This window comes from Chrysochloris asiatica, unplaced genomic scaffold (assembly GCF_000296735.1).
Source record: "Chrysochloris asiatica unplaced genomic scaffold, ChrAsi1.0 scaffold00012, whole genome shotgun sequence".
Lineage (NCBI taxonomy): Eukaryota > Metazoa > Chordata > Mammalia > Afrosoricida > Chrysochloridae > Chrysochloris > Chrysochloris asiatica.
This window is the reverse complement of record NW_006408530.1, coordinates 32,320,077-32,344,698: the sequence shown is the minus strand read 5'-3', so window position 1 is coordinate 32,344,698 and position 24,622 is coordinate 32,320,077. Positions and strand designations below refer to the sequence as shown.

Sequence of the window (24,622 nt, the reverse complement as noted above, 5' to 3'; positions counted from 1 at the left end):
AGTGGAGACATTTCCAGCATTCAGGAATTCTCTGATAATGAAGAGAGTCCCAGAATCTGCAGTTAGCTTTGCTGCCAAAGTGAAACAGCCTATTTGCTTACCCCTTTTAACATAGTAACTTTCTCTAATCTTAGCAAAAATTAATCTTAAGAAGGAAGAAAATACAAGGTTTTTTTACATTTTATTTTAAACTCATGACATTAAAATTGACAACTAAAAAATGAAAAAAATATACGGCAATAGATACTGTATTTTCTGTACAGTAAAAATTATAAACACTGGAACAGGGTTTTTGTTAAGTTCTCTTCTCATGTACTTAGGCAATCTTGCTTGAAGTTTGTGGAAACTAATCCATTAGTGACAGGATCTGGCTTAATAGGGCTAGATTGAATTTCCAGAAGGAAAACAAGAGCCCTTTAACCCATCATTCCCCACAATAATGGAGTATCTATAGTATAATGGAGAAAAAAGTCTGGATGTATGTTAGTGACTTCTCTTCAAGAAGGAGTGCTTGAGGAGCTGGAGAGCAGAAGGCCGCTGGTACTGGTCCCTGAGAAGGAAAAACATGTCAGAAGAGTGCCCACCTCAGATCTGCTGGACTCCAGTGCAGATTTCAAAGATGGAAGTACAGCCGACAGTCCAACGGACTTGGGTTTGAGTCTATACTCAATTTTCAGCTGTGTGATCTTGGGTAGGAAATTGAGATTTTGTCCTCATCAATAAATGGGAATAACTAACTCGAAAGAAATAATGTGTAGTACATAGTATTTAAAATGTGTTCTAATATTGGGAGTTGTTATAGTGAAAAAGTGGAGTCCTGGAGTGGCGCTGTAGGATAAGCACTGGACTGTTAACCACAAGTCAGCAGTTCAAAAAGCTGCTCCTCAGAAACCATAGTCCTGGTGTGGCACTATGGGTTAATGTGCTGGACCTAAAGGTTGGAGTGAACCGCAAGGTCGCTTATGAATTGGAACCAACCCATGGCACTTAACAACAAAAGACAAATATGCTTCGGTGATTCATTGAAAAATAATCCCATTTTGGGCACTCTTAGCAGAAAATAGAGAGTTACTTAGGTTTCTTGTGACCTACTTTACTTTCTGCAAGAAATAAGCTTTTGGAAATGTGTCAATCACTCTATGAATTAATGAATCAGTAAATTGCTACAATGACCTATTACAGCAGCATTCTTTTGATTAAATTTGTGTCCTTTGATGATTTTAAAATGCGAAATGATACCCCTGGATGGTCAGATTGAAACTGAAAATAAAGTACTTTTTAAAGAAAGACATCTTAAAATTTAAGCCTCTCACTTTTTGGAATCTGTTTCTCCCATCTTCAAAATATACTAAAGTTAATTTTATTGTGGCTAATCCTGTTTCTGTTCTTGCCAAATTTCTCAAAAATGGCCAAGCCCAGTGGCTTCTCAAGTACTCATTATCATCTGAAACCCCAACCATTTAGTTCCTTCCTCTAGGATCATTGCCCTGTTGTAATTAACTATGACTGCATTACCAAATTAAATGGGCTCATTCTTAAGTCCTTAGCATTTGAAAATGTCACTACCCACCTTCCTAGAACAACTCTTAACTTAATTTATGGGAAACTATTCCCTAGGTTCTCTCATCTTGGAGCAACTGCCTTTCTGCCCTCCCTCCCATGGGATGTGCTAGGCCCAATGCTATGCATAGCCTGTTATTTTCTCATTAATATTTTCAATGATTTTCAAATAAGTACCTTCAGCTTTAATCATTTCCTTAGCTCCAACCCCATATTTTAAAATACTTTAGATAGCTAAGGACCCTCTTCAGCTTCCCTTTTCCGTCTTATAACTTCCAGGTTGGTGATTGTTTGCCACCTCTTTGGTTCCATTTCATAGAGACCATGTATAGCGTTCCCAGGGCTGTAAATCTTTATGGGAACAGAAAGCCTCTTTGTCCTGCAGCACTAATGATAAATTCAAACTACTGACATTCCAGTTAGCAGCCCAGCTCAGAATCTACTACGCTAGTGCAGCACCATTGTTAAGTTCTTGAGTCACTTCCGTCCCATAGCGACCCCGAACATGGTTTCTGAGGAGTGACTGGTGAGTGTGAACCGCTGACCTGTGGTTCAAACCAACGTTGTAGTCTAGCACATTAACCCATAGCACCACATCAGGATCCCATTATCTACAATCAAAAGTATAAATTTCTATCAGTTCTCTGTTGGCCTTTTTATCTAATCAGTCATCCTCTGAAGTGTTATGGAATATTTACCTTTTACAAACATGCTGCCACCACCACTGAAGTCTAAACTCTGGATTCCTGCATGACTTCCTAATCTCAAACAGCCTCCATTCCATTCCAGCAGGCCCTTCAGGACTCAACCTTCGCAAAGACATTGAATTCCCAATGTTTTCTCACTTTTCACAGTTCCAGCTCTCTCACTGCCTTGTGCAACACAACTAGGCCGACTTCCCAGAATTTTCAGCCTGCTCGTAACTCTACCGTCACCCTTTCTCACTGCTCCCAGAATTCGTTTCTGTTTTCTTCATGCCTTAGTCCTACTCTATACTTGATTACCTCTACTTCAGAATCTTTTATCCACACCTGCCTCCAAGGAGTGTTGTCAACATTAGGTAAGAGCCTAGAGTCCTTAGGGTCTTTGCCATAGAATTTTGGAAGATAATTATATGCTGCCTTCTATATGACGCTAATTGAGTAAGGTGTATTAGAATTCTCCCTAATGGTTATTAACTATGGAAACCTAATTATGTGTCCCATACTCTTAAGCAATTTATATACACCATTTCACTTAACCTTCACAACAAACCTATTAATTTACTATGAAGGTTATGAATTGTGGGATTACGAAAATAGGGTTCCAAAATACAAAGCCATATAGTTTCCAAATGAAAAAGGCTTAAACTTTCAGAGTTCAGCACCTCTGAAAAGTTGCATGACTAATAGTTTTTAGTCTCTGTCACTGTATTATGGGTTTTGACAGGGTGACTACTACTACCCAGTCACTTGAAGCTTGTTCTTTTAGGATAGTTAAGCTTTATTTAAAATTTTTATTCTAAATTTAATAATTCATTCCACTTCATAACTCTCTTCTATTTTAGACCATTGGTTTTGTTCATTAATTTATTCAGTAAATATTTGCGTGTCTAGAGACTGCTTTTCTAGGTACTGGTGGTTCAACTGTGAACAAAACACACTAAGTGCCTGCTTCCACAGAGCTTACATTCTGGTGGAAAGAGGCAACAAAGATCTTACAGGTCAGATGGTGATTAAGTGCAATGAAAGTGGAGGAGTGTAAGGGAGCAAGAGTGATGCGGGATGCAATATTAGTCAAGAAGGTCATCTGAGAAGATGTTTGAGCAGAGTCCAGACAGAAGGGAGCCAGCTATGTGAGGGATCTGAGAGGAGACAGTTCTAAGTGTTGAGGACAACCCCTGAGGCAAGAGTAGGGTTGGCCAAGGGAGGAGACAAACCGAAAAAAGAGCCAGGAAGAGTAGTAGAAACAAATCTGGAGAGAGAACTACAGAACTGGCATGGACTTTGGATTTTATTCCGAGTGAGATATAATTGTTTTATACATGTTTAAAGGATCTCATTTGTATTCAGTAAGATCGCCCTATAATTTTCCCCAAAGGAACTGAGCTCAAACAAGAGCCAAGGAATACAACATGCTCATGAAGTCAGATCTTCAGGTGAAAATCATTAAAGGTGTCATGATAAGGAGCATGCTCCTTTGAAGACAAGTTGGAAGTGTTAGGTAGAAACTTCTCTGACTTCTATAAAATAGAAGTTATTTAAAGTTATTTTTTTTTGTAATCACAAGAGAAAATTAGAGAATAGCACTTAGGTTTTAGCAAAGAGTCAATAATAGATCATTATTAAATTCAGAACAAAGCAACTACTTATTTTAATTTTCTAAACTAGCGGTGTTTCTCTGTAGAGGTGGAGGGGCAGTGGTACTGCATTTGTGGCTTTACTCCACCAAATCCACTAGTGGACACAAGGTGCCTCTGCAACTCAGATACCCAGAACAACACCTCTGGAGTATATGTTCTTGCCTGCTCAGTGATTTCCCTAAAATGATTCAGGACAGGTTAATATACATGGGTGCTGGGGAAAGGAGACAGACTGAAAGAGAGGTATTGTCTGTAGACGCCAGAGACCAATGGTCTCTGAACGTCATTTAAAAAGGTAAATGAAGCCCTGGGCTTTTGGAGCTGCCACATGTACTTGCTGAAAGCTGTGGCCCTAGGATTTTCCATCTAGGAATAAGAAAGCAAAGGAGAGTGAGGGAATACACATATCCCTAGAAGACAGGAAATTGTCTGAGTCTCACTAGGCTTGGTAGGTTATAGGCTGCTCGGTCCAGATGGGTGGGCTCTGGCACCGCACCACAAACACATTTTAACCAGAGCTATCTCCACGTTGGTGTTTTACTCCTGGGATTAAGATTCCATATGAGCAAAGCATCCTTGTCTATGAAAAGTTTGAAAACTACAGCAGTAGATAATCCCTAAATCTCTTACATAACATGCTATTTAGAATTTCATTCTGTAGCTAGGAAAAGGGATCAGAACAGGGGCAGGGGAAAATAGGCCGCTTTCTAAGGCTTTTCTGTTTCCCAGAATATTGGTGCTATTAGGTGCTGTAGAGTCAGTAACCCTATATAGGGTTACTGAGAAGCAGCTGGTGTATATGAACTGACGACCTTGTGGTTCTGAACCTCAGTGCCACCCTAGGAGTACAGCTGAAGAGTGGTGGTGTTTAGTGCTGTCAAGTCTGTTCCAACTCATAGGGACCCTATATAGGGTTTCCAAGGAGCAGTTGGTGGGTTTGAAAAGCAAACCTTGTTGTTAACAGTTGAGTGTTATCCTACAGCCCACAGAGAAATCCCAAAATACTCTACTTAGTTCTTGAAATGCTCCAATTGAAGATTTGTTCTTTGGGCTCAAAATGATCCTCCCCATTTAAAATGCACATATTTCTGGGAAAACCAATATGTTAAACTTGGTCTGCCATCAGCCCCCTAATATGAATGCGTGTCTCACATACTTTCCCTAGAGCTGGTTTTGGGAGTTCAGTCATTAAAGCAGAAGCAGCTGAGGACAGAGTGATGCCATTTCACCCTGGCCAGTGTCTAGGAAGATGTCATGTTGAATAAGTAGTCAGCAATCTTTGAAACCCCTCACCCCAAAATTGGCTTGGGAAATTATTTTCAGGACCTGATAAAACATTTAATTGAACTACTTTCTATTTGTGGTATTCATTGTCTCATATACAGCAATGAAAACACAATCACACAATACAGCTAATCATAAGTTCTAGACAAACTCACTCCCTACTCAACTTCATAAGCGAAGCAAAGCTTTTGATGGGTCCCAAGTTGCATGGGAACTCACAGCTGCCTGGAATCTGGGGGCTCCTCTTCCTCCTCCTGCTTTCAGTTTCTTACCTGGTTAGGCACACACGCACAAAGTCCACTGCATGCTCTGAGAAGCGGTCCGGCAAAGACGGCATCAGTCCTCGGTGCGCTCCTATGTAAAACATGGCAGCCATCCTGTCCATGGAGGCCAGCGGAGGCTTGCCCGTGGCCATCTCAAACACAGTGCAGCCAATGCTCCAGATGTCCGACTTCCTTCCATAGCCAGACTCATTGATAACTTCCGGGGCCATCCAATATGGAGTCCCATGCATGGACTTAAGCATGTCACTGTGAGTGCCATTTAAACCTGCCCAGGCCAAACGCTTGGCACAGCCAAAGTCGATCAGCTTTATTATTCCGGTTGGCATGAGCATGACATTATTTCCTTTGATATCTCGATGCACCACACAGTTGTCATGGAGATAAGCAACACCCTGTAGAATTTGTTTTGTATATTTACAGAACACCATCTCAGGCAATGGACCAAAACGATTTATAATACTAGAGATTGAACCACCGGGAACAAACTCCATGAAAATGCTCACAATGTTCTCCTCCAAGCATGTCCCCAAATAGGCCACGATGTTGACATGTTTCAGTACTTTGAGCAAATCTACTTCTTCTTGCAATTTTCTGTATTCTTTTTCAGTCCCTAATTTATCAGAGGTATCCAAGGCCACCTGTTTTACAGCTATTAGCTGTCCCTGACTAGTAAGACCACAGTATACCTAGAAACAAACCAATACCTTAATAAATACAATTGACATAAATAACTTGTTCACAAAATGCCTCATGTGACGCTTGTCTTTACCTTCATCCCCCAAGCCCTTGTCCTTCCTCTAAGTGAACGCATCCCTACCTAAATGCAATATATTTTAAAAGAGCAGATTCAGTGTTTCTGTGAAGGCAACACAGGCATGAGCAACATGTGAATGGAACTCATCATATTGGCTTGGAGTCAAGTGGCCTGGATTGGTTAGAAGCCTAGCTTCGCCAATTGTTAGCTGTGCAACTTTAAGAAAGTGCGTTACGTTTGACCTTCAGTTCTTCTCATTTGTAAAACTGAAGTAACATTATTTGCTTCACAGATTTCTAGGATGACTACATGAGACAGTGGTTTGGGAAAGCTCTTCACTCAGTAAATGTTCATTTAAAAAGCTATTTTTTTTTTCCTGGTATTTAGGTGGAGCCCAGAGTGGATCCCATGTATCTAGCTTCCAAGTTTAAGACTTGGAGAAACAAAACGCCTCCTTAAGTTTCAAGGATGCTATTGGAGAAATCTCCCATGTAAAATACATTTTCAAAGAGCAGACAAGCACCAAAACTTTCCCAGTTATGCAGACTGTGGGTTTGGTTTTAATCTCTGGCGTCTCCAAGCCCTGTCAAGTAATGGTGTGACCCAGGGTAGTCCCCACATGAGAACAGCTGTAGGAAATTATAAAACTCTGTGATTTCAGAGGCTTCGTGTCTTCCTACTTTCTCACTGACTCCAGAAATGCCCCTAACTAGAGCTGAAACAGGTTCTACCAGGGGTCCAGTCTTTTCTTTACTCATCTATATAAATACTATCTACAGTGCTAGGACTATAGATGGACTTTTATGCAATTCACAAAATGTAGGCTGGAGCATCGTCTGCTTTTGCCTCCCTGCAAAGATTCTCCCGACTTCTGGTAACATCCTAAGCTACTACGGGGGACTAGAACTTGGAAGAGTGAGAGCCTGAAGATGTTATGACAATTGCACCACCAGAAGGAGCTTGTGGTGAGAGTCTAACACAGAGATACAGAGAGCAGATCCTGATGACATTGTAGGATCCCTGAAACCTGGATTGTCTGAAGCCAAACTTGCTCCAAGTGTTTCAGTTATAAGCAACAAACATCATTTTCCTCAGCCACTTTGGGTTAGGTTTTCTGTTACTACCAACTGAAAGACTTCTAAGTAAAAGAATGTGTATTTATGCTAGAGAAGAGGGATGGGTCAATGAGGGATGGGGTTTTTAGTTGTTTATTATGTTTCCAGTTTGACTTACTGTGCCGTAGGCTCCCTTCCCAAGGATCTCACCCTTGGTCCATAGGACAGGCTCTCCACACTTTAAACTATTTTCAGAAAATGTCTTCTTTTCATTTGTGTTGAGAAATTTCTCTTCCCTGTCATAAATTCTGAACCCATTACTGTACCTCTGGAACAATGAAGCAAACAGAAAGGTCACCATTAAATTCTGAGGCATGGAGTTGGGGGGAAGGGGTAGAGGTGTAATGGACCCTTCCTTTCAAATACACCTGTATAGGTCCACTCTTGAAGTCCTGGTGTGGCACTGTATGATAAGCACTGGACTGCTAACCTCAAGATCGATGGTTCAAGTCTACCAACTGCTCTTCAAAAACCCTATATAGGGTCTCTGAGTCAGAACAGACTTGACAACACTTAACAACAAGGGCCATTCTTACTGTTCACGGTAACTTCTTAATGCATAAATCTTCCCCAAACAATTACCAACCAGGATAGCTTCACTGCTACCTCAGCTTTGTTCAACATTTCAAAGTCACATTTTGTCTGTATGTTTTCTAGGGGGAGGTCTTGGGCCTGCTGGTTTCTGCATCCGCAGGCTATTAACCACTATCTTTTGAGAATGACCTCTCTCTAGGTTCCATAATCAGAATGGACATACATATGTTACTGTATGCTATCATATAAGCTCCTCAGAAACCCATTCCCTCAGTTCTTTCTTCAGAATTCCTATTCTGGTCAATTTACCCCTAAGCACACATAGACATAGTCACACTCACACATATTCACATGTTCATTCCCATGCATGTGCATTTCCATGCATTTGCATATGTTGTTGTGTGTGTTCCCATCAGTTCCTACTTTATATGGTTTCCAAGAAGTGGCTGGTGGTTTAGAACTGCTTTGTGATTAGCACTCCAATGCTTAACCTACAGTGCCACACCAGGACTCCAGTGTGCATGTTCTCAAATACAAATTACATCCAATTTATAAATACATATTCAAAAATATACATCACTATATAATATATATATGTATGTACATGTGCTAACACATAATGAATATATATACTCATATACATACACATGGGAACACATGTACACATTTACATACAAACACACATCCAGATGCATACATACATGCACACAAAGTCATAAAAAGCAATTTTCATGGTCAAGATCAGTATCAATAGACTGAAGACTGATGGTCCCCTAAACCTTGGCTACTCAAAGGAAAATCTGCAGACCAGCTGCATCAGCATCACCTGGGAGCTTGTTAGACATGCAGAATATCAGGCGCTGGACTGACTCAACATCTGCATTTTAATACGGTCCCCAAGAGATTCTCAGTCACAGTAAGCTTCGAGAAGCACTGGCCTGGAAGTCAGGAAACAAACACTTCTTGGTAGAACTTAGGCCAGGTTTTCCAATGGGTTGGTTCATTTTTACTTCTTATCCTAGTCATCTTAAACAGTAAATAAGAGAAGTGATGCAGCAGAGCTATGGAGATGGTGGCACTTTGAAGGTCCCCAGCAGATCCCACTGTGATTGCCTTCCTCTTGAATATCAACGTGCCTCTCAGGCTCATTTGGGTGCCTCCTCCCCCATTTACTCACATTTCTACCCAAACTGAAATTTAAGAACTACTTGGAACTGTAAGATTATAAAAGGTCTGCTTTTTGCTCTATGAATGAAGGGTGGAATTACAGACTGCTTATAGTTAGGGCATAACTCTTTTTCAATCTGAAGTTGCAGAGTTGTAGGCCCTTCTCATAAACATTCAGGCATCTCCCACCCAGCCTACTGCCCATCTCACAGCAGAAAACAAACTCCCATGAGAGCAGAGTTGGCCTTTTCAGACAGGAGCATTCTCACTATTGAGTGATTAAACATTTTTACTGCCTAGTGAAGTTGGAATCAGAATGCCTGACCCTCCCACTCAATAGCCCTGTGATTCCAAAGCCTCAATTTGCTCATCTGAAAAATGGGAACATGTTAGAACCTATAGTACCTATCTCATAATGCTATTATGAAACATAAATGTGACAATGAATATGATGCACCTCATTCACTGGTGGAAAATTCTCAATACTCCTTTGCCTTCAAGTCAATTCCAACTCACTGAGACCCTATAGAACAGAGTAGAACTGTCCCATAAGATTTCCACTGTAATCCTAGTACGGCACTGTAGGATCAGCATTGGACAGCAAACCACAAGGGCAGCAGTCCAAACCACCAGCTGCTCCTCAGAAACCCTATACAGGGTCACTAAGAGTCAGAATAGACTCTATGGACACTAAACTACAACAATCTTGAAGAGCAGCTGGTGGGTTTGAACCGTTGACCTTGAGGTTAGATTGACACATCTTTCTCTCATGAAGTAGCTGGTGGGTTTGAACCTCTGCTCTTTTGAGTAGCAGCCAAGTGCTTAACCATTATGCTACCAGGGTTCCTTAAATTCTCAATAAACCAAGTCACACACACACATATTCACATGTGAATTCCCATGCATGTGCATTTCCACGCATTTGCATTATATAGGGTCGCTATGAGTAAGAATCAATTTAATGGCAACAGGTTTTTGTTTTGCTTTGTCTTTATGATTTAATTACTTACCTGTGTATTCTGGTAATCGACTATATAAAATAACCATTCTTAAGCTTCATACAGTGTACTCTATCCTGAGTTAGGTTTCAATAAGTAAATCTCACATAAACACACTGTTTCTATTTTTAAATTTTCTGTACAATATGAGGTTCATATACTATATGAACAAAGTCCAACTGTCTCTGCACAACCAGTCATTGTGATTGCTGTCAATAAGCTGTACACCTATAAAATGTGGAACTGTAAAAGTTGCATAATAAATATATTTACAACAGTGACAAAAAGCAAGAGTAAGTGCTGAGGCTGCTTATGTACAACCAGACACTTCATGGAATTTGTTTCCATGGTATGGAGGGTTTAGAGTCCTGGTTTCATGAAACATCCCAGTTAATTGGCCTAGTAACTTTTTTAGCATTTCTGTACTACCTGTTCATTCACTGCATAGCATAGTGTCTAAGGTCTAAAAAGTTTGCAATCAGCCATCCAGGGAGCAGCAATGTGTCTATCTTCACCTGGAGCCACAGAGGATGAAGGATGGTCAGGAATAGGAGGAGGAAATAGAACTGCCTCCTTTGCATGAGCCCAGAAGATGGAGCGTGCCTGGCTACAATTACTGAATATTTTGATCAAAGATTCCACAGAAGAATCCAGATACAAGGGGGAACTGAAGAACAGAATTTCACATGCTTATGCACTCTAGACTTTCTGAGTCTACAGTGGAAGCCGTCTTAGGGACCATTTGGTTCAATCAATTTGAGGAAACCCTCAAAGTATTGCCCTGAGATGATGTTTAAGCCTTAAAGTAAAAATATTCCTCCTAGTCTTCTTAAAACAAAACAACAGTTTAGTTTAACAAGTAAAACTGTCTGCCTTGAGCATTATGCTTTTTAAAGAACAATCTCTGTGGGATTAAATTAAAAACAACAACTTGAAAGATGAAAAAATAACTTTAGAGGGCAGTGAGTTTGTGTTAATGAGGGAGGGATAATTCAGAAAAAGAGGGTGAGAGTCATAAAAGAACATAATCAATATCGCTAAATTGTACCTGTAAAAACTATTGAATTGGTGTTTGTTTTGCTGTGCATATTCTCAGCAACAACAATGAAATAAATACATTTTAGGGGGAGAAGACAGCAACTATCTCTTACTATTCTTCCAAACCCTCACTGCCATTCCAAACAAACAAAAATCCAGGATGTTTTGCCTATGCTTCCTTGAGGCCAAGGACTAAGTCTTGTGTATCATAATGCCTCCAGTTCTTAGCCTAGTGCCAGAAAGAGTAGCATCAATATTTTTGTTGTGTTTTAGTCAACCATCTAACAGAAAATGTTCAGTTGCAAGGAATCTTTAAGAAATGTGCATTTCACATATTCATATGCTTTTGGTAAATCACTTCAGGGGCCATGTTCACTTCATCCTCCTCACAGACCACCTGAAGGAAACCTTTACCTATAATTATCTCTCTGCTGATATTTGATTGAAAGGTGACATCACCAAAAACATCTTAGCCTGGGGTCAGGAAACCTGGGCTCCTCAGTGGCTCTGGCACCACTAATGTGACTTTAAAGAAGCAACTTCACTGTTTAGGGTTTCTGATTTGAAAATAAAGGGATTGAACCAAATGGTCCCTAAGGCCCACCCCTTCCATCATCAGTGAATCACTAATTCTAATTATACCAACCTGTAGTTTGACTTTTGTTGCCTCTTGGTCCAGTTCTTGTGTGGTAGTTCCTCTCTCACTGAAGTCAAGATTTAGACTTTCAGGATCTGTTTCATTTTCCATTGTTTGGCAAGAGTTGTCCTTTTCATCGAGAGCCAATAGTTCTGCAGCTAGACAACCTAAGAGTTCATCTGTCAATTCTTCATTCCTTACAGAGTCCAGAATTTCTTGGGAAATTGAATGATCATCATTTAAAGATTTCCCAAACATTTGATATGTAATTGACTTATTTGCTAAACTATCAGGGTCCAAAGAATGTGCCCAGTTTTGATATCTTTGAGAAGTTGCACTTTCTTGCTTCTCATGGAAAGAGAAGTTCATGAGTGCTTTAGACTTATTTGAAATACTATCAAATTCTAGACTGTCGGTTAAAATTTGATTGGTTTTTAAATTACCAAGAGATACTTCATTCTGTTTTTTTTGCAATACATGTTTGTTAGAATTCTTATCACTGGGCATTGCCCAGCTGTTTTCTGAAGAGACAAATGAGATCTGATGATGTAGGTCTTCAAGTTCATGAAGATCTCTGAGGCTTGAGGCAAGTATTTGATTATTAGAAATTTGTCCCTCATTGATAGACTCTTCCATAGAGACCTCTGCAACAATGGACAAATCTGAAATAGGAAGGAATTCGTTCTGTTCAATGGACTGCTGAGGATACTGAGCCAGTTTCATGGGCTGAACATCATCTTTGAAAGATGAAAACTCATTTCCTGAAGACTTCACCTGCCAATCTTGTTCTGCAACAACCTCTTCATTTTCAGTATCTTCTAGGTCTCTAGCTATTGGCTTGCAACTCTTTTCTTTGGAAATTAAAACTTTGTGCTTTTGTTTAATGCCAAGAGAAGTATTTGGGGGTTTACTATGTGATCTTTTCTGAGCATGTCTGGTTCTGTTATTGTTGCTCCTCTCACTGTGTGAGGATCGACATTTGTTAGTGACACATCTGCCAGATGGAGCTGAGCATATCTCTCGGTAATATTTGTTTTCATGTCGTCCAGCCTCTCTTACATGACAATAAACAGGGGTTCCAAACATTTCATAGATTCCAGGCCCATTGCCAGTTGAATTGATTTCTTTGAACATGTCACTATACTTAAGATCTAGGTGATTTAGGTTTGGTTGTGTTGGTTGAACAGAAAAAGAAACAGGTGACTTTTTGATGACAGCATTTTTACAGATGCAAGGAAAGGATGGCCTTTTAGGCTTCAGAGGTCTGTAAGTTGATTGCTTCTTTTCTATCTGTGGCGTCCTTCTGTGAAACTTGGGCAATTGCTGAGACCTGGAGTCAACAAATCCTAAAGCAGGGAAAACTTGAGTTTTTAGGCTCATTTTATGCATGGTGGGCTTAGTAGACCCTTCAGTGGAATTCATGAAATTCTGAGGTGTCCTGTTATTTATCTTTGTCTTTGAATCAAATTTATTTCTATAGGTTTTCATCTTATGTTTGTCATTTTCTTGGTGTGCAAGTATATTGAAGCTCTGGTTGTTGGTATGAAGGCAGCCTTTTCTTTTTTGGAGGCTTGGTTTGACTACTGCTGGGTCCTTGGGGACTCCATCTCCAGGGAAAGTGATGCGGATAAGAGACACCACTTCATTCACTTCTGGCTTAGTTTCTTCCACAGCTGATAGCTTTATGTTTGTCTCCATGCTGCTATGACCTTCTGGGAATTTTTCAATGGGGTCATCGAGGATTATATTGGATAAGCTTTTAAGCACAGGATACTCTTGGAATTCTTCATGATTTTGCTCACTTGTTTCTGTTTTATACACTGAAGCAATTTTTGAGTCAGTGAGATCATTTCTAGTCTCGTCAACCTGGTCTTGAGTGACCTCTGAATACTGGGCTTCTTGGAGCTCGCTTAGGAGGACACAGGCAATTTCTGATTCTTGTTCACAGTTTCTGAGTATTGACCTCTCTTTATTTCTTGATGAAAGATATTGAGTGTTCTCTTCTGCTTTTCTCATTTCACTTCCATGACAGCCAATGTCCTCTTCCATATCAGTGGAAATAGGATCTTCCTTAAAATTCTCAAAGAACTCCAAAGACCCTCCTTTTTCCAAGTGAGATCTTTCAATTTTGTCACATCCTTCTGTTTCCTTGGAATTCCAATTCTTCTCCAGTTCTAGGTGTATTCTGTGAAAGTTAGCCTTCCGAAAAGAGCACATGTTTCTGGACCAAATGGAGCTATCAGATGATCTGAGAGTCTGATCGGCAAACACCTTACATGGAGCTTCCTGTTGCTTGTTTGATGATCTAAACTCATCAGATCGACTAATGGGCTCTGAGATACTTGGTACAAAGGATAGGAGACTTGGAATATGTCTTTCTCTCTCTACTTGAACCTTGTGATTTGGGGGGATGGTAAGAAGGCCAGATCTCCTGGGCAGGAGTGACAATGGCGGGAGTGGGAACTAAGAGCAAAGAGAGAGAGAGAAAGTTAATGAGTATATTTTGTTGTTGTTGTTGTTAAGTGCCGTCGAGTCGATTCTGACCCATAGCGACCCTGTACAGGGTGTCCGAGGCTGTAAATCTTGACGGGAGCAGAAAGCCTCATCTTTTTCCCATGGCATGTAAACTGGTATAAGGTCACCTGAAGAAATTCTGAAATTCTTTTTGGGAATACCTTTAAAGGCAAAATTTATACTAGAGATTCCGGTTTTTAAAACATAAAATCTCATTCTCAGTAGCTTTGTTAGAACCAAGACAAAATGAGACTTTTAAAAGCCAAGATTACCAGAGACATAAAAACTCATAGTTACATATTTAAAAATGAAGACCCTTTAATGAAATTGGACACCTGGTGTGGCACTGTAGGATCAGCACTGGACTGCGAACCACAAGGTCAGCTGTTCAAACTCACCAGCTGCTCCACGTCACTATGAATTGGAACCAACTTGATGGCACTTAATAACAACAACATAATGTAAATTTTACAGTGTGAAGGCAATCCACAAATCCATTGCCATTCAGTTATTTCTGACTCATTGCAACCCTAGAGGGCAGAGTAGAACTGAGACATAGCTTTCAAGGCTGTGATCTTTATAGAACCCTAGTGTGGCACTGTGGGTTAATGTGCTGGGCTGCAAAGTCCGTTAGAACCACAAGGTTGTTGGTTCAAGTTCACCAGCTGCTCCTAAGAAACCCTATACAAAGTTGCTATGTCAGAATTGACTCGAAGGCACTTACCAACAACAATCTTTATGGAAGCCGACTGCTACATCTGGTGGGTTAAAACCATTAACCTTCTGGTTACCAGCTAAGTGTTTAACCATTGTTTTACCAGGGTTCTTATTGGAAGGTGGTTGTTGTTGTTGTTGTTAAGTGCTGTGGAGTTGGTTCCAACCCATAGTGACCCTGTATAGGGTTTCTGAGGAGCACCTGGTGAGTTTGAACCACCAATTTTGTGGTTCAAGCTGACTTTGCAGTCCAGCACCTTAACCCACAGTGCCACACCAAACTGAAGGTTAAGTGCCATCGAGTCGATTCTGACCCATAGCGACCCTGTATAGGGTTTCCAAGGAGCAGCTGGTGAGCTTGAAATTCCCATTTAGAACAATTTAAAATCCCTTTTCACAATGTACTTTAACACTGGATCACTAGATTACTGACTAACCCAGAACACTGGACAGTTTTCATTTCTCCTTTGACCTCCATTTTCAAACTAAGTTAGTTTTTATCGTCAGCTGGTGTGGTGCTGTAGTATAAACACTGGACCGCAAGGCTAGTTTGAACTACAAGGTTGGTGGTTCAAACTCACCAGCCGCTCATCGGAAACCTTATCTATGGTCACTTTGAGTGAAAACTGATTCCATGGCACTTAACAACAACAACAAGAGGTAAGTGTAACCCAATGCATAATATTCACCTTCATCATTATTAAGCTATAAACTCACTTTGTAAATATTCCTTATTTCACTTTATACTTCTTTTCACTGTGCCCTTTCCTTCTGTATGCAGATTCAATACTACTTATATCAGCATCTTGATAAGCATAGATTATGGGTGGTAATTGAAAGCTCTATATTTAGCTTCAGTCTGTTGACACCTATTTGTAAGAGGAAAGGAAGTGGGTGCTAGGCAGTTATGTGTTAAAAATAAATGAGTTGCAATGTAAACCCATAACTTCATTGGTAATATGATTTTCTTGTTGTTCTCAAAAAAATTTATGAAATAAAGCAAGATTTTCCCAGTGTTTAAACATCTCCCTAGCTGTTGTAGTTAAGGCTGTCGAGTTGGTTCTGCTTCATAATGACACTGTGTAGGGTTTCCGTGGCTTTTAATCTTTCACCACCACTCATCTATCAGTTTGTCGTACTGTGGTGGCTTGTGAGTTGCTGTGATTTTGAAAGCTATGCCAATGGTATTTAAATACCAGCAGGGTCACCCATGGTGGACAGGTTTCAGATGAGCTTCCAGACGAAGACAGATTAGGAAGAAGGAGTGATGAACTACTTCCAAATATTTAGTCACTGAAAACCTTATGAATAGCAGAGAAACACTATCAGATACAGTGCCAGGAAATGAGCCCCTCAGGCACTCAAAATGCACTGGGGAAGAGAGGCCTCCTCAAAGTAGAGTTGGCTGTGATGATGGGAGAAAAGCCTGCGGGCTTTTACCAGTGATTGGAATAACAAAGGTTGGGAGCACAGAGGAAGGATCAGTAATTGGAAAATATGGCTTTCCTGATAGAAATGATGCTGGAGATCACATGATAGAATTCTGCAAAATCAATGATTTGATCATTTCAAATACCTTCTTTAGACAGCATAAGAGACAACTATATACACATGGACCTCGCCAGATGGACTACACAGAAATCAAATTGACTACATCTGCCTAAAGAGATGATGGCAAAGCTCCATATCATCAGTCAAAACAAGGCCAGGGACAGATTGTGGAACAAACCATCAGTTGCTCACATGCTAATTCAAACTAAAGCTGAAGAAAATGAAAACAAGTCCACAAGAGCCAAAATATGACCTTGAATATAGCCCACCTGAATTTAGAGATCATCTGAAGAACAGATTTGATACATTAAACACTATAAACTGAAGACCAGAAGAGTTGGTTTGAACTCATAGCGACCCTGTATAGGGTGGCTCAGGATGGTGAGCTTGAGCCACCAACCTTGTGGTTCAAACCGACCTTGCAGTCCAGCACATTAAAGTACAGAGCCACACCAGGACTCCCAGTGGCATCCATTAAACCTTTTCAGGCCATAAACTGTAGAATAAACACTCAACCGCAAGGTTGGCGGTTCAAGCTCACCAGCTGCTCCTTGGAAATCTTTTACAGGGTCACTATGAGTCTGAACTGACTCAGTGGCAATTAACAACAATAAGTAGTAGCTGAGGAGTGCAGTGGGTCTGCATGATAATTACAATCACCAGTCACTCCAAGGGAGAAGGATGAAGCTTTCTGCTCCTGCAAAGATTTACAGTCTCGGAAATCCTATGCAGGCTAGCTATGAATTGAAACCAACATGACAGTACTTAACAACAAGCCAAATGCTTTTGGGTCTCTGTGGGTCAGAACCGACTCCACAGCACTTAACAACATCCAAATGCTTTATTTGAATTTTTTTTTTTTTTTTTTTACAAATGCTTTGCTTGTAAAACAACAACAGCAACCAAAAACCCAAGCAGTTACTGTTGAGTCCATTCTGACTCATGTCAGAATAGAATTATGCTCCACAAGGTTTTCAATGACTGATTTCTTCAGAAGTAGATCTCCAGGCCTTTCTACCCAGGTACTTTTGGGTGGGCTTGAACTGCGTACCTTTTAGTTACCAGCTAAGAACATTAACCACTTGCACCACCCACGGCCTCCTTACTTGTAATTTAAGAACAAGTGTCCCATAGGGTTTACAAGGCTGTAAATCTTTCTCCCTTGCAGCACCAACCTTTCTGTTGGCAGCCAAGCGCTTTAACTACTGCACCACCAGGGAACTGCCAATGTGTATAAGATACTATGAAACTGTCCTAACACTAGAAAAAAGGAATTATATCATTTCGAGATATGTTAAAATAAGACACATTAAAACATGTCTACTTCCTCATGTAGATAGAGATAATGGGAAACAACCCCTAAAAGTTAAAACAAGCATATCAAGACATAATTTTCCCAGAAATTATATGCAGCTCGATAATCCTGGTATGATGCTGTAGGATAAGCACTGGGTTGCTAACCACAAGTTCGGTGGTTCAAACCCACCAGGTACTCCTTGGAAACCATATACAGGGTCGCTATGAGTCAGAACTGACTTGATGGCTCTTAACAACAACAATAAACTATGTGTGAGTTATTATTTTTCCAAGATGTAGTTGCTAAGGATTTGAGTTCTGAGTTGTTTGGTATAGTTTAATTCTAACAACAAAAGCTCTTTGATTTTAATTATTCAGTCTGAATCACTAAAATAAACTTACCTCAATTTTCCTGCTGCTGTGCTTCATATCAGGGATAGAAAACTCTGTAATAAGAAAAGTAGTAGTAATTGGGTATTCTTAATAGTAGCGTGAACACAATACAGTCAGACTTAAGTCAAGTTGGAGACAGAGTGATCTTGATGGTAAGGCCTCAAGGAAAACAGAAATTGAGAATGTTTCCCCTGTGTAATCCTCCTGGAAGTGGGTAAGGAATGATTACACAAGAATTTTGGTTGAGGCCACTAGGGGGCAGTCTCTCACTCCTCCCATATGCAGTCACATAAACACACCTAAATTCTTATATTCTGACAGGAAATACAAAACATCTGAATTCGAGAACAGACCATTTATTACACACAGGGTATTTTAACAGCAGCTCCCCACACTCCAATTCTGCACAAGTGTTGAGAACTAGATGTGTGCCTCCACATATAGTATGTTTGCACCACAAAGGGAAACTCTGAAATGATGAGACTTGGAGCTTATGCACAAGGAGGCTGGTCCTTCAGTCCACTTTCTGCTCAGAGAAAGAGACCTTTACTATAGAATATAAGCCAGTATCTCCTGGGGAAAAGGGCTTTATTATCCTAGAGTGTAAGCAAACAACTCCTGGGGAGATACGCCTTTTTATCTCTCTGGGGTACTATCTCTAACTTTTAAGGGATGTTTGCCCTTCAATCATCTTTGATCCTGGTTTCCTGGTTTGCTAGGAAAGCCCAGACTCTCTAGAAATGTGAAAATATCCATGAATAATTGTCTCCCAACTGTTGTGTTGTTGTTGTTAAGTGCCATCGAGTCAGTTCCAACTCATAGTGACCCTGCATAGAGTTTCCAAGGAGCGATTGCTGAGTTTGAACCACTGACCTTGTGGTCCAATGCTTTATCCCACAGCGCCACACTAGGACTCATCAATTCTGCACAGTGCAATTGTAAGAAGAGGAAGAGAGATTTAGAATTTACTAGGTAGTGGAAAACCTACTTGTTCTCTTCTTTTTCAACTAGTTGCTGATTCCAACTCATGGTGACCCCATGTATATTAGAGTAGATCTCTGCTCCATAAGGTTTCAATAGTTGGTTTTTCAGAAGTGAATCACCAGGCCATTTATCTGAGGTGATTTGGGGTGGACTCAGAACTCCAACCTTTAGGTTAGTATCCAAATGTGTTAACGATTTGTACCTTACAGCGAATGTTCCTCTCTTACTAACAAGCCAGAATAATACCCCCAAAATCCCACCCATCCACCACAGCTTAGAGTTAAGGCCCAAAGCTCCAATGTCTTCAGGGTCAAAGCGGGTCTCATAGACAGTAGGAGGTAAGGAATGCAGTGGATTGACAGCATGTGCCGCCCCTCCCCGCGACAGTACACCCACTGTCCTGATGTAAGTTGTGGTTCCCATCCCAGAAGGATAACCCAGCACAGGCAGATCTTCCCATTGCCAAGAGAAACCAGAAAGCTGGCCATTTTATATGAAATCCCCCTTTAAAAACTAAAATACTATGAGAGCCAAACAACGTACATGTACATCTCTGAGTCAACTTCAGTTTCATTTGAAACTTCCCATTAGAGAGAAACATGAAGCAGAATTCTATAAATACAATGATGTTGTTGTTGTTAAATGCTGTCGAGTTGGTTCCGACTCATAGCAACCATGTATAGAGTTTCCAAGGAGCTGCTGGTGAACTTGAACCATCAACCTTGTGGCTAGAAGTCCAGTGCTTATTCTTCATTGCCACACTAATCATGGTGGTATGCCGTGGAGTTGGTTCCAACTCACAGTGATTCTGGATAGGGTTTTCAGTGCTGTATATCTTTACAGGAGCAGAAAGCCTTATCATTCTCCCGAGGAGTGACTGGTAGATTCAAACTACTACCCTTGTGGTAAGTCCGCTAAGTAGAAAATGGTCACCTAAGAAGAGGTTTCCAATAGGAGCAGCATAGGCTGGCCAAGCTGGCCAAGATTCCTCCCCTGGCCCCCAATTCTTTATTCAGTCATTCAATGAGCATTTTTGAATGCCTACTGAGTGGCCATCACTGGTCCAAAAGTTGAAGAGATGCTAGAATTTAATAACAGAAATACAACTGAATATAATTTATACTTGGATATATATCTATATATCTATGGAGTCCTGGTGTGGCACTGTGGGCTAATGTGCTGAATTGCAAAGTCAGTTTGAAGCTCATCAGCTGCTCCTAGGAAACACTATAAAGGGTCACTATGGGTCAAAACTGACTCCATGGCACTTAATAATTACAACCTATGGATAATAGCCTAAGCTAAAAACAAAACAACTTACAGATATTTTTATAACTATCTAGACACACATTATCCAGTATGAGTTAGGATGGATGAGGGGAAGATAGCACCCCGAAGCATTTCTAGTGGGAACGTGGTGGTGGGTATGTGTCATGGAGTCGGTTCCTTCTCATAGTGACCATGTATAGGGTTTCTGAGGCTGCACATCTTTATGGGAGCAGAAAGCCTCACCTTCCTCCTGCAGAGCTACTGGTGGATTCGAACTGCCGACCTGTACTTAGCAGCCCAATCTTACTGAGGTAAAATTTTTCTGATGGGCAATTTGACAATACATATCAAGAGCCTTTTAAAATGTGTAGAATTCCAGTTAAACATGGCACATGGAATGTATGTGTTTTTCTCCACTCTTTCAGAAACTTCAAAGAAATGACAATAAAAATTTAAAAGTATAAATAAGGACAAAGAAAATCCGAAGATAAAACAGCAGATGAGCAATGCCAACAAAATTTTGGATTGTGAAAACTGAGTGAGTAGTAACTGACTTCTCTTTTCTGCTCAGTGCCTGCAGGGGGGAAAGCTCAACAAGGAATGAGCACTCCAGAAAGGAACAGGGACTATAGCTATAAGGTGGGGTTGCAAGCAAGGTTTAAGCTAAGCGCTGCCTCAAAGTCTGTACAAGAAGTATTCAAAATTCTCTGCCTACCAAGAAGCCAAGAGTTGCTTTTCTTCCTTACTGACAGATGACTGGAAGTTTGCTCTCTGGTGAACTTGAAACAAAGATGCTAAGGAGTGAGGGATAGCTGAGAGCAGAAATGGGATAAATAAAAGTTGGTGTCCCTGGGTGATCCAAATGGTTAATGTGCTCAGCTGCTAACCTTTGAAAGACTGGAAATTGAAGCCACTCAGAAGGACATCAAAGACCTGGTGATCAATGTGGGACAAATTAGCCATTGAAAACTCTAAGGAGAAGTGTTCTACCATGACACACACGGGCTTCCGTGAGGTGGAATAGACTGGCAAGGGAAAGTCTGCACACTGAAATGTGAAGTCCCCTCTATGCAGAAACACTGGCTTCCAGCCCTACAGCCAAGGCAGGAGTGTGGCTCAGTCCTCTCTAGGGAAAACTAGCCAAGAGAAAGGTCAACTGCGGGGAAATCCTCAACCAGTCGTCCAGATCTCTGCCCATTCACTCTTTTGAGGCCCACTCAAGCACACAGAACTTTTTGTGTGGCTCCCTCTTAAATACAAATGGGTTTCCAAGGAGCAACATATATGTGAGCAAATTCTTCAACATGAAAAGGCAGAGCACAACAAACAGAAGAAAAGAAGAGCTCTTAGAAGAAATAGAGGCAATGGAAACTGTCATTAATTTATTCCATGTACCTTTTTTCAGGAAACTATTAGAAAATGACCCTAGGAAGCACAAATGGCTAGGTGCCCAACTCCTACACATAGAGTTGGTGGTTCAAAACCATCCAGAGGTGCCTTGAAAGACAGGCCTGGTGCTTTGCTTGATTGCGCTCTGTGGAACAGTCTGCTCTTTACACATGGGTCACCAGGAGTCAGAATGAACTTGATGGCAACTAACAACAACACAGTGAGAGAGTAAGCCAAAGAAAAGGAAGACACGAGCCCAGTAGACAATGGGTCCATCGCAGGAGAGAGACAAACAAAATGGTATGGAATGAATTGTGACCCCCCCCAAAAAAAATATGTCAAAGTCCTAACTTCTATACCAATGAATATGACCGTCTTTAAAATAGTTTCTGTTTTTGAAGATACCATCGGTTAGATTAATGAGGTCAATATGGGATAACATGGATAAGCACTAAACTCCAAGGTTGTTTTGAACCACAAGGTCTATGGTTCAAATTCACCAGCTGCTCCTCAGAAACCCTGTACAGGGACAATATGCCTATCAGAAGTGACTAGACGACACTTAACAACAACAATCTCGTCTCCATCGTATAAAGGGACAGGACAGATATGGAGAGATAGTCACATTTGAAGATGCAACACCAGGAAACACTTGGGCTACCAGAATCTGGACGAGACAGAGCATGGTCTCTGTTGAATGAACAGAGAAAGCATAGTCCTGCTGATGCTCTAAATGTGGCCTCCTAACCTCTAGAACTTCAAGACACCTACTTTAAAGTCACCTGTGGTGGTTATGTGCTGTGGAGTTGGTTCAGACTCATAGTGACCCTGTACAGGGTTTCTGAGGCTGTAAATCTTTACAGGAGCAGAAAGCCTCATCTGTCTCCCGCGGAGCGGCTGGTAGTTTCTAACTGCTGACCTTGCAGTTCACAGCCCGATTCATAACCACTATGCTACCAGAGCTCCTTTTAAAGTCACCTATATTGTAGTATTTTGTTATTGCATCACTAAGTAACTAAGACAGGACATTATTAGGATAATAGTGAGGAAATTCCCAGACAGACTGCTGGTCAGGTTGAAAAAGCAAGCCGTGCAGACTGAAACAAGAGGGTAGAGGATATTTCTGGAACTCCAAATTCATTCTCTCCATCCACCCTTCCCTCCAGGTTGGTCCTGCACCAATTGCTCCTCATCTTCTCAAATCCCAACTTCACTGCAAGACTAAATATGCTTACTTCTTTCCCCTATACCTCAGTCTCCATGGGCTGAGACAGATGGGAGATAAGAACTGCCAACATAGATGGCATGGAGTTTAAGAACTCAAATTTAGAAACAAATGTTACTGTTTTAAACCTAGTTTCTGGTTACTCACTTTATGATCTGGACATGCATTTGACCTACTTAGACCTTAGCTTCATAATTTCTAAGTCAGAGATACCAAATACAATCTATATTGGTTGATATTGGTATTTTGCAATATTAGACAATCAATAAAGAGTTCTTGTTGTTGCTATCATTAATTCAATATGCATTTATTTGATAGTTATATGCCAAGCATGATGCTAGGTGCTTGGAGGTGCAATGGTTCTTGCCTTTGTAATCTGGAAAAGATACACACTTGCAACACAGAGACAGTTCAGCATAACAAGTGTTATGATGCAGGTGAGATCAGGGCCCTAGTGGATCACAGAGGAATGGCAACTTACTTAGCCTCAGGGGTGTTCAACAAGACTTCCCAGAGGAAGTAGTATCTAAAATGAGGCCTCAAAGATGAACTATATTATGTTCCAGACAAAAACACAGCACGTGCAAATATTCTTGTTGTTAAGTACCATTGAGTTGGTTCCAACTCAAAGTAATCCTGTACAGAGTTTCCTAGGAGCAACTGGTGAGTTTGAACAGCTGACCTTGCAGTTCAAACCAACCTTGCAATCCAGTGCTTATCCTAAAGTGTTTAGTAGTAGTACTGATGCAAACAGAAGGACTATGGGAGAATGGCCAGGTGTGAGGTAGAGGAGAAGCTGGTCTACTTCACAGTCCAGATCGGATCCACACCTTTACAGACAGTCTATCAAAACACTGCTGCTTTTGAATTTCAGTTAAACTCCGCCCTTCCCCCAAATCCTATACTAACTGTTGTCTTCCTTTTCTTGGTGAGATATCCCAGAGTTCCTCTGGTGTGTAGCCTCTCTCACTGCAATTAGCCAATAAACCTGACTGTTGAGTTACAAGTTTGTCCCTGGTGACTTAAGATGATTTGTTTAGAACAGTGGTAAGCAAATATCAAAGGCATGCTTCCCTAAGGGAGAATGCTGGCCTCAGTGCTGCTCTCAGATAATTAAGTCTTGGGCTAGATATAGTTGGAAGTTGATCCTCAGGCTCTCACATTAACTTGAAGATCTAGGAATGAAGCTAAAGTAGTCTCACGTCAGGAACAATCCTTTTCTAGCAGAAGCAAACACAATCCTTTCAGGAGTAAAGCATCCTCCGTGTAGGCCCCCAAGATTCCCACAAAAATATATCAATTAAATATGAGTTTACAGTAAAAGATTTTCAAACACTCCAGAAAAAGAGCCACTGGGACTTTTGGCAAGATGGTAGACTAGACAGACATACTACATGGACCCTCTACAACAAAGAAACTAGAAACTAAATGACACAGACACAGATGAAAATTAGAGAACTCTGAAGTTAAGAGGAAAGATTAAAGAAGTGGACTGAGTGCTTGCTGGGAGAAGAACTGAACAGGGATGGTAAGGGAAGAAGATTGATTTGTGAACAGCCAACAAGATGCTGCATG

At 40.8% G+C, this 24,622-nt stretch overlaps 1 protein-coding gene across 1 annotated transcript in view; it reads right to left on the bottom strand.

The window, feature by feature from the left end:
- Positions 1-483: 483 nt before the first annotated feature.
- Positions 484-24,622, bottom strand: part of MAP3K19 (mitogen-activated protein kinase kinase kinase 19) — a 92,438-nt gene continuing 68,299 nt past the window's right edge. The window contains exons 14-18 of the mRNA XM_006834601.1: positions 18,190-18,233; positions 11,722-14,175; positions 7,457-7,606; positions 5,458-6,155; positions 484-550 (exon numbers count right to left, since the gene is read on the bottom strand). Of these exons, the coding sequence (XP_006834664.1) occupies positions 484-550; positions 5,458-6,155; positions 7,457-7,606; positions 11,722-14,175; positions 18,190-18,233 (3,413 nt within the window). The remainder of the gene's footprint in view (positions 551-5,457; positions 6,156-7,456; positions 7,607-11,721; positions 14,176-18,189; positions 18,234-24,622) is intronic.